At 42.5% G+C, this 15,874-nt stretch overlaps 1 protein-coding gene across 1 annotated transcript; it reads left to right on the top strand.

Annotated features, from left to right (window-relative positions):
• Positions 1 to 770: 770 nt before the first annotated feature.
• Positions 771 to 13,434, top strand: MS4A1 (membrane spanning 4-domains A1). Its single transcript, XM_045787102.2, has 7 exons — positions 771 to 921; positions 6,343 to 6,517; positions 6,945 to 7,064; positions 8,198 to 8,254; positions 9,754 to 9,990; positions 10,703 to 10,804; positions 11,669 to 13,434. Exons 2-7 carry the CDS (start codon positions 6,359 to 6,361, stop codon positions 11,885 to 11,887), a joined length of 894 nt encoding a protein of 297 aa, XP_045643058.2. The 5' UTR covers positions 771 to 921; positions 6,343 to 6,358; the 3' UTR covers positions 11,888 to 13,434.
• Positions 13,435 to 15,874: the final 2,440 nt, after the last annotated feature.

The raw sequence follows: 15,874 nt of genomic DNA on the forward strand, positions 1-15,874 counted from the left end.
CAAGAAAAATCCAACATACGAACATAAAAGTTGTATATGGTGGGGGCAGGGGAAATAATACCTTTGGACAAAATTTTATTTGATTCCTTTCCCAAATATTTACACTTTCCTGGCTACCGGCTTCCTCCATTCCCTCACTTGATCTAGCAGTGGCATAGCTCCAGGCCAGACTGAAAAGAGAGGGGACACAAGGGAATGAGCAGATGGAAGAAAAAGGGGGGGGGGGCTGTAGGTAAAAGGGCTACTTCTGTTTGTATCCCAAAACATGGAACTCTTACCTCAAGCTTCTTAGGACATATTCTACAGCACTAAAGTATACTTTTAGGCCATTTCTAGTAAATCCCACACAACACATACATGGTCCCACTAGAACCCTAAGATGGGTAAACGTGGACAATATTTGGAGAGGGATACCTACAACATTCCCAAATGACCGGGCTTAATGATTCCTGAATCTCTCCGCTTGGATGCCTTCTTCCCACCTACTCACTCCTAAAAGTGAAGTAAAAAGGTAAAAGTCCTAACAGCCCATCTTTAGAGAATTTCTAGAGCCCTTCTTGCCCTTGGGGACCCACCATCCACACCTGCTTACAGGGTGGGGGCTGCAAAGTTCTTCTAATTAAGGTAGCGTAAAGTACGCCAGGCAGTCCCCTGGGGTCCTTTTCAAGAAGTGAAACCTCCTGGTAAGGCAGAAACTTTTTTGTATATCCTTTGGCTCTGGTAAGTGTGCATTAAACCAAAGTGATTGGGGCAAAGGCCAAGGTAGCAGAAGCCACTGATTTCCTGTCACCTGGTATCTATGAGAGGCCCCAGACCTGCCTTATGTCACTCACCCCTGTGTACGTGAGACACCAGCAGTGGAAGTGAACTCAGCAGCAAGCATCCAAATCAGCCACGCGCCCGGAGGCCTTGGACACTCAGGTAAGGAGCCAGTTTGCTTTCTTTAAGCAACTAAAAGGGAGCGGTGGGTAAAGCGTTGGATGGTTTGGGAGACAGCCATTCACTCAAGGGTTTCCCCGGTCAGGTTTTCTGGTATTGTCACAATTTGAGGAGGGGTACCAGGGCTTGCTGCCCACCCCCTCCCTTAACCACTCCCTCTCTCAAGAGAGAGCCTGCTGCCATTCTACAAAAGCAGCAGATTGCAAAATGTAGACAAGAGCGTGGTTACCAAGCTCCTGGGCTCAAACTGGAGCTCCACCACCTACAAGTCTACAGGCAAATTACCAAACCTCTACGTTCCTCAGTTTGCTCACCTATAAGATGGGAGCAATGGTATTACCCACTGCCTTATAAGATTAAATGAGCTTAAATCCTAAAGCTCCTAGAACCACCCGGTTCCAAAGAAGAAAATGATCAGCCACGGCTATCATGAAAATATTTCGACTTCTCTTGTTTTGAATGCTTTTTCTCCAAAGATATCCTGCTAGATGTGAATACCCTGAGATGTTGTTAAACATCACAGGCTACCATTTTCTGGAGGGGACTGGGAGGACATCACACTGAGCACAAAATCCTGCCTCAAATCTATCACAGAAGCCTACAGTGAGAGTGGACGCTGCAGACTAGGAAGATTTAAGGAAGGGCCACAAAGATGAGTTTTAGCCACGTCATAACTGTTTCCTAAAACCAGTATATAATGTGATTACCTTTCCCGTTTCCCACAAAACGGCTTGATCTCACTGGTCATCAAGTGAGGTGAAACGATCACCTTTTGGTCCAACATCCTCAGCATTTATGTGTAAATATTCCCTGAGGAAGAAGTTCAGTTTAACATTTATTGAGTTCATAGTACAAGTAGAAAATAGGTTCTCTATGTAACCCTAGCAGGACATCCCTTAAGAAATGTACACCCCATTAGAGGAGTTACGGTATTACTTCATGAGAAAAAAAATAGTTGGGTGACAAGGAAGGAATGCAGAGAGCTGGGGGCTTTGAAGAAGCCACGACGGACAGTCTCAGATGACAGGAGTGTCTAATGAGGAGTCTGGCAGCGAAGGGGGAGGGAGGGAAGCATTTCAATGTAGACATGTTTCCAAAGAAAGCAGGCGATGTGTCCAGATCAGTGGCTTCAGTGGGGAGCAGGGGGGTGCAGCTTCAGAAGGGACAGAGAGCTGCACTGTGAAGGCCATGGGGGGCCAGGTGCAGGTTTTTGCCGGAGGCAATGACAGCCCAGACAGAGTTCAAGCTCTCAAGCTCGGGACGAGCAGGCCTTGAATCGGTGATTCAGGGCCTGATCTAGCAGTCCTGCAGAGGATGGATTAGACAAGAGGAAGACCGAAGGCAGAAGAGCAGGATTTTTGTGCTAAACCAGGAGAGGAAATGAGAATCAAACTCATGGCGTGACACTGGAAGTAGAAAATGGTCCACACACAGGATGAGATACCTTACAGAGGAAGAACGGCATGACTTGGCCCCTGACCGAACAGGGAGGTGAAGGAGCTGGAGAGAAACGTGGCTCCTTCTTTTTAAACCCGGGGCACAGGGAAACAGAAATAAAGCAATGGGAGCGGTCACGCCTGAGGAAAGACCACTGACTCTGCAGCACGGTCCTTGGACAGCGCAGCCTCAGCTGAGCGGCTCCGGCCGCCAGCGGCAGCGAAGCATGGAGGGTGAGTGGGTGGTGAGGAAGTGGAGGAACGGACTGGAACGACAAGCCTGGAAGAACCTGGCCCTAAGAGAAGAGACACTTGGCAGCGGCTGGGAACATTGCCATATCGAAGGAAGGGGCTTTGGGAATGGGGGCACTGCAACATATTTTAATCATAAAAAGGTCCAGTAACTATTACTGTTTGAGTGTTTAGTACATTATGAATTGCAAATCATCTCACGTTCTCAAACACTACTTTGAATGGTGAGAGGGCAGAAGTGGCAAGCAGCAGAGCCAGGCTAGCATGTTCTGCAGTGCAGCACCGCAAATAAAGACTGAGGATACAAGACCCACTTGCTCTGAAGGACCTACATCCCGGTGGAAGGAGATGGGCTGAGGAGACAGGCAGAGGCAAAGGAAGTCAGAACACCCTTCCTCAGAAATAATACGTGCATGAGGCCAGAAAGGATAAAAATGCAGAACTATTTTGAGTGGCAAAGGAGGAAGTTGAGGTAACAAAAGCTAGGCAGCTTTGAACTTCTCATTAAATGATGTAATCACTGGACCTAAAAGTCATTATTTGAACCAAAACCCATAAAGGCTGTGAGATTTTCTGCAGCGGATGCACAGAGAAACAGTGGCGCCTTTTAAAAACCAAAAGAGATTTGCAGAAGTCACTATAATAAGATGCAGCAGTGTCTGATCGACTGAGCCCTGATGGTAATATAGTTTAGTGAAAACAAAATCCCATTGCGATCACCAACGTGCCCAGTAACCCCCGCTCAAGTACCAACGAGGCTTTGAGCACGGCTGTGTGTTGGGCACTGTTTAAGTCATTGTGAATAATTAAAAAACAATGAGAGGCAAAGCTGCAGGAACCTATGCTATCCTTAGGAGTACGTGCTCTAATTTTATATATTCCCATACAAGAAAAATTTCATTACCTAGTCTACAATGCCCTGGCATTTAGAGAGATTATTTCCATAAAAAAATCAAGTAGCATACTGAAATGGGTATGTTTATAAACTACTATGTTACAATAATATGTGTTGAAAGTACTTCATAGAAATAGAGTTGCCATTGTGAGACATCAATTTTAATAGCGAAATAAAGTATTTCTCCCCGATGGTCATTACTGCCACTAGCCATTGCAGGCACGACCCCAGTAGAAACTGCTTATACAGGAGGTTTATCTCACCAAAAATAGACACAGCCTCAGGCAGTTGAAAAATAAGGAGAAATTAAAACAATACCAGTCAACTCATCTCCTTTATCCAGAGAATTGCTCTTTAAGATGTCCTCACTAAGAAAAGCCCTCTGGAGAGGAGTGTGGGGACCCCAGCTCATTCCCTTCCCACCAATGGGAAAATTTACCTCTCTGGGCCTTCACTTCCATATCTGCAAAAGAGATAAAATGCCTACTTAGTAAGGCAGGCGTCAGGCTTGGCACTGGATGCATGACATCCCAGGCATGCAGAGGGTGCTAGGTAAACAACTGAACTACGTGGTCTGGCCGTGAGGCAGCGGAAAAAGCACCAGCCTCAGGGCTGCGGTGACCGCCTTCTGGCTCGGCTGTCACTGAGTGCAAGGTCTGTAACGAGCCACAGCCCACCCCTGGGCTGCAGCTTCCTCTTTGTCAAATGAACAGAATGGTTTCTGAGGTTCTAACCAGCTCCAAAAATTCTGCCTGGTGATAACAATCGGTCTGTAAACTCCTTTGTGGGCTATATTATGATACATTCCTTTTCGTCAGTGATCTTGTTGGTTGGTTTGTGGTGCAAAGCACCAAAACCTCCAAGACCACATGACACCTGATCATTGAAAGGTGGAGCAAAATCCAGTGCAAAGCACCCAGTCGAAGACTCCCCTCTTCCCTTCAGCCCACAGACCTGAAAAATAGTGTTTTCAGTTGCTTTCTGGTCATCCAAATAGCACATCCATCTGAAGAGGGGAGAAGATCATAACTGAAGGGCTGAACCCCTATGCTGCCCAGGGCCCAAAGCAGCCAGATACCTTATTAGATAGGTCCAAGCCCTCACTTTCAATCTCCAGTCATCATGTAACTGAGAACAAGTGACCTAACTATTCCGTGCCCGTGTCACCTCTTCTACAAAACAGAAGGAACAATTCATCCCTTGTCCACTCTGTGAGGCTTATATGAACTCCAGATGTGAAATCTCTTTGTCATTATAAAGTGGGTGCAAACATGAGGCCTGGGCGACTCCCAAGCCCTGTCCCACAGCACTTCTGCAGGCACCCGGCTTGGTGTGACTTCAATAGGAAAGGCAAGCTGGATGGACAGTCGTGGTCTCCAAGGCCCCTTACATGACTTACAGCTGACAAAGACGAGACCAAATACATGTCCCTAAAGAGAGATTTCCAGGGCCCAGGAAAGACCCAATGGAATCCATGTAAGTAATTGACGTAAACAAATAAATGCCAAAAGGAAAAACAAGATGAAGAAAGTTGAGCAGTCTTACAACATGAGAACTGGGAAGGGTCTTGGTAATAATCACTGTCTAACTTGAGAAATGAATAAATCATGAATGCTAAGAACAGATAGCACTTCCTACTTTCTCCCCACGTACGAGGCACTTCCATATGTGAATTTACTTATTTCTCACAACGTGTCTGTGACAGGGGTACTGGTCTCATTTTTCCAATGGCAAAAACAGAAACTAATGCTCCTAAAGGTAATAATATTAAGAACTTAAAGAACAACAAAAACAGGTAATAATTATACAGACACTGGTGCTTTACATACATTTATTTCCTCAGCAGTGTTAAGAAACTACTCAATCCACATAATTTAGATACTGAGCAAGATTGACAGGTCTCTACTTTGGTGGAATTTACATTCTAGTAGGGAGAGATTGCCAATAAACAAGCAAGCAAGTAATCAAGGTAATTTCCCATAGTGCTAAGTGCCACGAAGCAAAAAAACTGGGGTACTATGAAAGAGGGATCACTGTGGACTGAGGATTCGGGCAAGGCTTTTCTGAGAAGCTGACGTTTGAGCTACACCTGAATGAAAAGACAGCAGCCATGTACAGCCCGTCAGTCCCTTTAAGTCTTACAGAAACCCTACACTATAAGGCAAGAATTATTATTACCATTTTACAGTTGAAAAACTTGAGGCCCAGAGAATTTAAAGAACTTGCCCGTAGTTTCACAGCAAACAGAATAATCGCAATCTGAACCTAGGCAACCTGTCTCAGGAGGCCATAGTCTTACATACAACCTCAGAGAGCCTCCTTAAACTGATTTCCTCGAGGTTGCAGAGTTGATGGTAGAGGAAGACTAGAACCAGCTCCTCACCATACTCCTTCATGATGCCTCTGGCCCAGCACAATGGACAAAAGCCGATAAGCAAAAGGATGAGGACAAGTCAAAATACATTTTCCAATATGAGAGTGTAAGAAAGGCATCCAGGGATGAGAGACACCCAGGACATGCAGACAGACAAGCATGGATTTCTCTACAATGATAAAGTGTGCCCCATTGTTGTCAAGAATCCTGGCAGGGATCCCTGGGCCTATAGGTCCTTGACTGAGATGCCCCCTTCAGATCCTGTCTTTAAACACAGCAGTAGGGTTTGCCTCAGACCCAAAGCCACTGGGGAGAGGCCATTGTCTACCCTCAATGACACTCATGGAAAGAATACGGAGAAAAGTATTCAGATGCATGAGTCAAAAGACTGCTGAAAATCCTATTCTTGCTCTCTCCCCCCATTTTATTATTTGTTTTATTTTTAGGAGTTCTGAGGGTGAAATGACGACACCCAGAAATTCAATGAGTGGAACTTTCCAAGCAGATCCTGTGAAAGGCCCTACTGCCATGCATCCTGTTCAAAAAATAATTCCCAAAAGGATGCCTTCAGTGGTGGGCCCTACACAAAACTTCTTCATGAGGGAATCTAAGGCATTGGGGGTAAGTCAGCTGCACTCCATTCTGTATCCTAGAGACTCTCTGGCCTACAGAAGCAAATGCCATAGGCCAGGCACAGAATGCAATCCAACTAGAAGGTATCTGATCCAACCCGAGGTGTTCTTTGTGTCTGACACAATGCGCCAAATGAGGGATGGGCTGAGAAGTTACTACAGTGATCTATCTCCTTTTGATTTTGTGATTTGCATATTTAGGGGTCTCCCACCAGCATCTCAGGCACGTCTGCCTTGGAAATGCCCCAGGCGGTGGGGAAAATGGGTCTGAACAAAAAAAGGTCTTGGCACCTTCGCCATGTCCTTTAGGCAATTTACGCACCCCCAAGTCAGGAGCCAGGGCTTCCAGCCTTACCTTTGTTTTCTGACTTTATGATGACTTCAGCTCATCATCAGTGCCCTCATTCTCTCTCCAGGCTGTCCAGATTATGAATGGGCTCTTCCACACTGCCCTCGGTGGCCTCCTGATGATTCACATGGATGTCTATGCACCCATCTGTATAACTGTGTGGTACCCTCTCTGGGGAGGCATTATGGTGAGTAAAAACTAACAACCATTTGGGAAATGATGCAGACAAAAACGCTGAGGAAAGTATATGGCTGGGAAATAGGTTATGAGGTTAAAGTAATTTAGTGGGAGAGAGAGGTTGACTAAATTGAGCATGAATCCCCTTGAAAGTCAGTGGTCATGCTTCATGTGAATTCAGAGAGATGCCCTACCTGGCCAGGAATCTACACAGGGAAGGAAGATTGTCCAAAGTGGGACCTCTGCAAAGTCATTGTGGAGAGGGGGGAAAAGGGCACTAAACATTTGGACTGTACGGCATGGTGTTTCAGAAACAGGAAGCCACAGGAGCATCCCATTCCCTCCCACCTGGTCCTTCCTCCTACAATTCTGTGTAGCTATTGTCACAAGTGGTAAAATCAGTCCCATCCCAAATGAATCTCTTCTGGCATATCTGCAGAGCAGCAATCCTTATGGCTGTTTCATCTACTATGTTTTCCAAGCTTGTAACCTTGTCTGGGTGTGGTATGGGGCAGCTGTGTTTATACCATCGCTACACTTCCATAGCTGCTACTATAAAGATGTGCCCAGCACTGAAATTTTCAGAACAAAGAGAGATGGATTAAAACAAGAGTTTCCTCTCTTTTGTGGCCTGAACGGTAGACAAGGAAGATGAGAAATAATTGCCATCATTTCCTGTAGCAGCCAAAATTTTGGTGGAGCGCCTATGGCCTTCAGGCCAAGGATTTCCTTCCACACTGATCACTCTTCACTGGCATCAAAGTCACTGAAATCACTGTGAACTCCAAAGAGAAATTCCATAAGTTTAAAAAAGAAAAAGAAAACTTTGAAATTCACAGTTGTTAGTATTCATTGACCTTAAAACATGAGTTCTGCTTCTGGTCTTACTATATTCTTAGTCACAGCTCCCCAGTTAGTTGAATAAAAGGCATAGACTGAACATAGTTGAGCATGAATAAAGGAGAAATATGACTGCTGAAAAATGAATGAGGACTGTAAAAATGGCTGGACACTTCAGTGAAAGTGGTTGGAAATGTGGATAGCTTTTTTACAACCAGTTCTCAATGTGAAAAGTGACCTCCCTCTCTGCCTCTTCTCCCATGTCCCCCACACCTTCTCCACCCACCACCTCTTTTTTCACAGTATATCATTTCTGGATCACTCCTGGCAGCAGCGGACAAAGACCCCAGAAAGAGTTTGGCAAGTAATCATATGTCCTTTTTTCCCCACATCAGAGAAATATCTACTTTCTCAGTTGAAAACAAAAACCTTTAAAGACCTTTGGGATCACAGTCGCACTGAGTTATCTCTCAATCCCCAAATGCAAAAGATTCTCTACAAAGCTGGTGTGATGTTATTCATGATAAACTTGGAAATGAGACCTACCTAATTATGTCCATGGAAACACAACTAAAGGCAGAGCCAGGAACAGCAACATGCTTATGGTCTTAGGAATGTTGAATGTTGTGTGAGACTAACAGATCTCTTTGAGAGCTGTGTCATTTCTCTTAGACCAGCATTTAGGAAAACTCTAATCAATACTGTGATGAATTCAATCCTCGTTAATTTTGAGCAAGTCAGTTTACCTCTATGTACCTCTGTGAATGGTGCTACCACATTGTCAAGAGGATGAAATGGGCCGATATACATGCAAGTGCTTCAGAGAATTTAAGGAGCTACGGAGGGACTTACTGTATAATCCCACAACACATTTACACCCAGGGTCCTGAACTTACCAGCAAGTTCTTCCCCCAAGTTTTTTATACTTACTAATAAGTTATTACTAATGTGTGTCATTTGCAAAGTCAGTGAGGGACTGAGTGGATAGAAATGGCTCCTCTCTAGAGGTGGTCTGACAGACTCAGTTTTGGGGGGAAAAAAACAAGTTGTTTTATTCTCCAGATATAGCCAGTCCTACTGACTTGCCGTCTCTAGGTCTTATAGCCAGGGAAGAACTATGTTATGTTTTAAAATAATCAATAACCTAAACTATTAGGTACTTGTCATATATATTTTCCTGTTTCGACCCTTGATCATTCCTACAAGTAGAACACTCACTCTGACAACCTTTACCTATGCTACCCGGAGACATCAGCCCTAAAGACATTTTTAAAGATGGTAGACTGAGGCTGAATGCAACCTGTGTCAACAGGGAGTAGGTGGTGGTGTTCTTGCCACTGTTTGTTTCCACTTGATGGTACAGACCCAGAGGGTTCCTTCTGTGCCTTCCCTCCCTACACCCACAGTACCATTTCACTTCATTGTGATGGAAGGACCTCCTTCTCTCTCTTCCCTCTCCCTTCCTTTGCAGACAGATACAATCTGAACAGTATTTATATTCACTTACTCAACCAATATTTACTGAATGCCGACCAGGGTGTGGCAGTGGCAATGAAAGGAAGTGCAAGGGTAAAAATAGAAGAATTTAGGATGACTCCTAGAATTTTTTCTTGATAAACTGATTGGATGTGAAGGGGTAAAATGAGATAGGGAAGACTGAGGAAGGAACGTGAGTTAGAGATGAAGGTTGTCACATTACAGTGACAAGGACACTAAAACCACTAAGAGAAGTGTAATTTAGTATGATTTTGGTGTAGCGCCCTTGTGAGTCAGAGAAATGGGATCTGGAATTCCTTCCTAGCTCAGATTCCCCAAATGAAATCAAACCCCATTAACAAATCTTCATGTCTCCATTTCAGATCAAAGGGAAGATGATAATGAACTCATTGAGCCTCTTTGCTGCTATTTCTGGAATAATTTTTTTGATCATGGACATATTTAATATTACCATTTCCCATTTTTTTAAAATGGAGAATTTAAATCTTATTAAAGTTTCCACGCCATATATTAACATACACAACTGTGAACCGGCTAACCCCGCTGAGAAAAACTCTCTGTCTATACAATATTGTGATAGCATACGATCTGTTTTCTTGGTAAGTGTGAAATCAGGTTTCTTTTCAGGGGAGAAGTTTAGCACTTTTATTATGAGTGTCAACTCTGGATCAAGATACCTGCTACTTACTGCCTATATGGCTTTTGGGCAAGAATTTTAACCACATTCTGCCTCAGTTTCTTCAGCTGTAAAATGGGGGAATTAACAGTACTTATCTCGTAGGGCTGTTTTGAGTGATAAGTTAACAGATGCGAAACACTTAGAACTGGTACACAGAAAGTGCTATGTGTTTGCTTTAGCATTATTATTATTATTGTTATTATTACTGGTTAATATTTATTAGTATGATTAAGATGAACACTGAAGAAGTACCTAAGTTATCATGAACATCTTTTGCCTCAATGAGTTTTTAGGGTACAGTTTGAAGGGGGAAAATGCATCTTCCAAGTATAGACAGGTTTTCTTAGCTGTGATACCATACCACCTGGAGCTGGACACAACTTAATTTGGGATTCAGCGGTTAATTTTTCCGACACAGAATTGATTCTTCAACTAATTACTGCTGCCTTATCCTCTATCGGCAGCATGCATTAACCATCTGTGGTGGAGCAGCTCTTACAGTTGGTCATTCCTCACCTACAGAGTTGACCTTTTAATCATTTAATGTTAGCCAACACTCACTGACTGAGCACCTACCATATTCTTTGAGCCATTATTATATTTCTGCCCTCGTTTTTTCCGTTGTTCTTCAGGGCATTTTTGCCGTGATGGTGATCTTTACCTTCTTCCAGAAACTTGTGACAGCTGGCATTGTTGAGAATGAATGGAAAAAACTGTGCTCCAAACCTAAATCTGTAAGTAGTAGCCACTCCGTCTACTCACCCGATCTAGGAAATCCTGTCTACAAAAAATCATTTACGGAGAATGGAATTTAATATAACTTTGAGACTAGGAGCTTCATGAAAAATGGTCTTGGCAGATTTCTGGAAAGCAGAAAATACCTAATGAGGCAAAAGTATCTTCAAATTTGAAATAAGTCTAAAGGTTAGACAGAGGGTACAGCCCTCTAGTATGTGCACTTACTAACCTTGAGTTCCACTTCACTCCACGTGCCCGTCTTGATTTCATGATTCCACACTTAATGTGTAAGAGCGGGATGGCTGAAGGTCGAAGGCTGATAAAAGCACTAGCTCTTCCACCTCATTTCTCAGTATTCCCCCCCCCGCAAACTGCACCTTTTCATCAAATCCCACTTCCACAATAGGTTCAAAGAGGCTCCACAATTGGGAGATACGAATATCCCAGTGACAGATCGATTATCAACTACTTTGAACCACAGAATGTTAGATTCAAATTTAGAAATCATCATAGTTCCTTCATTTCACAGATGAGAAAAACAGGATTCGAGAGAAAACGACCTTCTCAAGGTTATATCCAATAAAGGCAAATCAAAACTAGAATCTAAATTCCTCTATTACTGCAGTGTTCTTTCCCAAATACTGTGTGATCCTTCCAGGCAAAGTGGCAAATATCTGCTGACCTTGAAGATGAGCTTTGATAAGTGATTTGCTCCGTTGGGAAATCAATCCTGGTATTTGGAGGCATATAGGAAATAATATAAACAACATAAAAACCAGGAGGTATTTGATAAATATTCATAGAGTTTGTTGACAAATGTGCTAATGTCACAAACAAAATTGTTTAATTTTGTGTCCTAGGATGTAGTTGTCCTGTTAGCTGCTGAAGAAAAAAAAGAACAGCCTATTGAAACAACAGAAGAAATGGTTGAGCTGACTGAACTATCTTCCCAGCCAAAAAATGAAGAAGAGATTGAAATTATTCCAGTCCAAGAAGAAGAAGAGGAAATGGAAGTAAACTTTCCAGAACCTCCCCAGGATCAGGAATCTTCACCAATAGAAAATGACAGCATTCCTTAGATGAATTTTTTCCTTTCTGTTTCCTTTTCTTAGGCATTAGAAACTAGTGTTCATAGCTGCCAAGAGACATATCCACTGCCATTTCCTGAGGCCCTCTGCAAGTATCCTCCATGTGTCCCTCTGACCTTTGCATGGAGTGACCACAGCTCGCTCACGCTCGCATTCTCTCTCTCTTTCATGCAGAGAATACAGCCATTGAGTCAACTATGTCGGCATGCTTCCTGTTTGGGGCAGCTTGCTTACGTTACAACAAGACAGACTAGGTGCTGCCCCACATGATTTCTCACTAGCCTTTTCCTTGGATAAGGCTTTGTAGTAGTGGTCAGAGTGGCAATTCCATCTCTGCCCCCGATGAGAAATATAAATGTGGGCTCCAGGCCATCCCGAAACTATCTTTAATTCCTTCCACATCTACGTATTTTGTGGAGTCTCTTTTGCACCCCTGTCTTAAGGAAGGTAAAAAATAGTAATAATGAGGTGCAATAAGGAACTATTCCAGCTATCTTTCTATGGGGCTGACACTGTGGTACATTCTTAGAACATCACACCCCATCAGGGAAGCTCTAAGTGGCCAATACCCAACCCTTTCTTTGCACAAACAGCACAGCTTATAAATGGACATATCTGTATCTGTCTTAACTCTTCCTAACTCCTGCTCTAGGCTCTTGGTTGCACTGTCTACCTACTTTTAGCCTTTAGGCAAGAGAAGAAAGAATCAAAGAAAATGCCATAATGAGTACCCAAATCTTAAATGATAATCAACAGTTGTATTTGTAATTTCTAGTTCCCAAAGTAGTTTATCAAATAACTACATTTGATCTTCCATAAACAAGAAAAAAAAAACCTATCCATATTTTACAAATGATTCAAAGAGGCTAAGTAATTTATAAATAAGTAAAGGTAATTTGTCAATGGTCACAGCTAGTAATTTTGAGAGCCTTATTTCATACCCAGATCTTCTTACTCAAATCCTATAATGTTTGAAATAATCAAACTGCCTGCATAAACTACTTGAGCAAAGTCGACAGATGTTAGTAAGCACCTGCTCTCTGACCAGCATGAAATGGGTATTGAGAGACACAAGAGTCAGGAATCAAATTTTACTCCTTGGGGATAAAAAGACTTAGAAATTCACAATATTTGGAAAACTACCTACATCATTAATATATACTTAGCTGTTAGATTACATAATCCAGACACTAAGTGCTATGGACATTCTCAAAAAAGATCATGCTTGAAAATAATATGATTAGTTACGATGCCAGATCTCAGGTAATAGCTACCTTACATCTCAATTCCTGTTTCTATTCAGACATACTAGTACCCTACATAGAAAGAACGTTACTATAATCTATCAATTACATTTAAGCATTTTCTATATGTTAAGTAATTTTCACTCCCTGTGATATTTCTACTTTGTTAGGGACAACCAATAGAAGGTATTTTCTGTGATTAGAAAAAAAAGAGATAAGACATTTCTCTGTTTATGTAAAGTCCTCAAAATTAGCTTTAAATGAATAAAACTATATTTGTGTTCTTGTCTGAAACCGGTGATTCCAACATGGTGTTTGCCCAGCCTTCTCTGTGCTTGTGATGTCAGCCCACGAGGGAAGCTCCCATAGCCTTAAACTCATATTCACCTAAGCTCAATCTGGGTTTGAACTGTGTGATGTTTGGACGTAACTATATATGCCAGTGTATTTTTTTTTTTAAAGATTTTATTTATTTATTTGACAGAGACAGAGACAGCCAGCGAGAGAGGGAACACAAGCAGGGGGAGTGGGAGAGGAAGAAGCAGGCTCCTAGCGGAGAAGCCTGATGTGGGGCTCGATCCCATAACGCCGGGATCACGCCCTGAGCCGAAGGCAGACGCCCAACCGCTGTGCCACCCAGGCGCCCCGCCAGTGTATTCTTACACACACAGAGCCCCAAGGAAAATTTTCATGGAAAATTTAATAATTGAGAAACAGATTTCTCCCAGTTAGCACTCCAGAATGTGGCTAAAATATGAGGCAGGCACTCTTGCCTTGAACTAGAGGAAAGGGACAAGAGCAGTGGCAAACCAGAGGGAAAAAATTAATGACAAAACCTTCAAGGAAGAAAAGATCTCACCTCTATCTTATTTTCTCCACTTCTGGAATATATAGAGGATCCCTCTCTGAATCCCTTGTGTCTTTAAGAATTTTATTTTATATATATTTTTTATTCAAGTGTAATTAGCATACTGTGTTATATTAGTTATTTTATTCATTTTTATGATCTCAAGTTAGTTTTTACTGACCTCATGTAACTCATGAGACAGCACTAACGTCTAGTGTTAAAGAAGAATGAAGGTAATTGCTATGATTTCTCCCCAGTTATCCCTTTGGCAATTTATTCCTAATGAGGTGACCAACCATCCCAGTCTATCTGGGACCGAAGGACTTCCTGAGATGCAGAACTTTCTGTGCTAAAACCCAGATAGCCAGAGCCAAACCAGGATGGTTGGTCACCCCAGTTCACAGCAATACATAATTGTACCTAGTTGTAATCACTATATAATCTGCTTTTTTTTTCAATATTTTTTTATTATGTTAGTCACCATACAGTACATCCCTGGTTTTTGATGTAAAGTTCGATGATTCATTAGTTGCATAAACACCCAGTGCACCATGCAATACGTGCCCTCCTTACTACCCATCACCAGCCTATCCCATTCCCCCACCTCCTTCCCCTCTGAAACCCTCAGTTTGTTTCTCACAGTCCATAGTCTCTCATGCTTCATTCCCCCTTCTGATTACCCCCCCTTTCTTTATCCCTTTCTTCTCCTACCGATCTTCCTAGTTCTTACGTTCCATAGATGAGAGAAACCATATGATAATTGTCTTTCTCTGCTTGACTTATTTCACTTAGCATTATCTCCTCCAGTGCCGTCCATGTTACAGCAAATGTTAAGAAATTGTTCTTTTGATAGCTGAGTAATATTCCATTGTATATATAGACCACATCTTCTTTATCCATTCATCTGTTGAAGGACATCTCAGCTCCTTCCACAGTTTGGCTATTGTGGACATTGATGCTATGAACATTGGGGTGCAGGTGCCCCTTCTTTTCACTACATCCTTATCTTTGGGGTAAATACATAGTAGTGCAATTGCTGGGTCATAGGGTAACTCTATTTTTAACTTCTTGAGGAACCTCTGCACCGTTTTCCAGAGTGGTTGTACCAACTTGCATTCCCACCAACAACGTAGGAGGGATCCCCTTTCTCCACATCCTCTCCAACAATTGTTGTTTCTTGCCTTGTCAATTTTTGCCATTCTAACTGGCGTAAGGTGGTATCTTAGTGTGGTTTTGATTTGAATTTCCCTGATGGCTAATGATTTTGAACATTTTTTCATGTGTCTGTTAGCCATTTGTATGTCTTCATTGGAAAAGTGTCTGTTCATATCTTCTGCCCATTTTATGATTTGTTTATTTGTTTCTTGTGTATTGAGTTTGAGAGGTTCTTTGTAGATCTTGGATACCAGTCTTCTATCTGTAGTATCGTTTGCAAATATCTTCTCCCATTCCACGGGCTGCCTCTTAGTTTTTTTGACTGTTTCCTTGGCTGTGCAGAAGCTTTTTATCTTGATGAAGTCCCACAAGTTCATTTTATCTTTTGTTTCTCTTGCTTTTGGAGATGTGCCATGAAAAAGGTTGCTGTGGCCAATGTCGCAGAGGTTGCTGCCTATGCTCTCCTCTAGGATTTTGATGGATTCCTGTCTCACATCGAGGTCTTTCATCCATTTAGAGTTTATCTTTGTGTGCGGTGTGAGAAAGTGGTCAAGTTTCATTCTTTTACATGTAGCTGTCCAATTTTCCCAGCACCATTTATTGAAGAGACTGTCTTTTTTCCACTGGATGTTTTTTCCTGCTTTGTCAAAAATTAGTTGCCCAAAGAGCCGAGGGTCCATTTCTGGGTTCTCTATTCTGTTCCACTGGTCTATGTGTCTGTTTTTGCACCAG

This window comes from Ursus americanus, chromosome 24 (genome assembly GCF_024610735.1).
Source record: "Ursus americanus isolate L20-20 chromosome 24, mUrsAme1.1.p, whole genome shotgun sequence".
Lineage (NCBI taxonomy): Eukaryota > Metazoa > Chordata > Mammalia > Carnivora > Ursidae > Ursus > Ursus americanus.

Bases quoted from the DNA above. Each gene is read 5' to 3' on its own strand.
- MS4A1 (XM_045787102.2), top strand. From the start codon at position 6,359: ATGACGACACCCAGAAATTCAATGAGTGGAACTTTCCAAGCAGATCCT. The intron at 6,518-6,944 runs GTAAGTCAGCTG...TTCTCTCTCCAG, and splicing joins GGGAATCTAAGGCATTGGGG to GCTGTCCAGATTATGAATGG. The intron at 9,991-10,702 runs GTAAGTGTGAAA...GTTGTTCTTCAG, and splicing joins GCATACGATCTGTTTTCTTG to GGCATTTTTGCCGTGATGGT.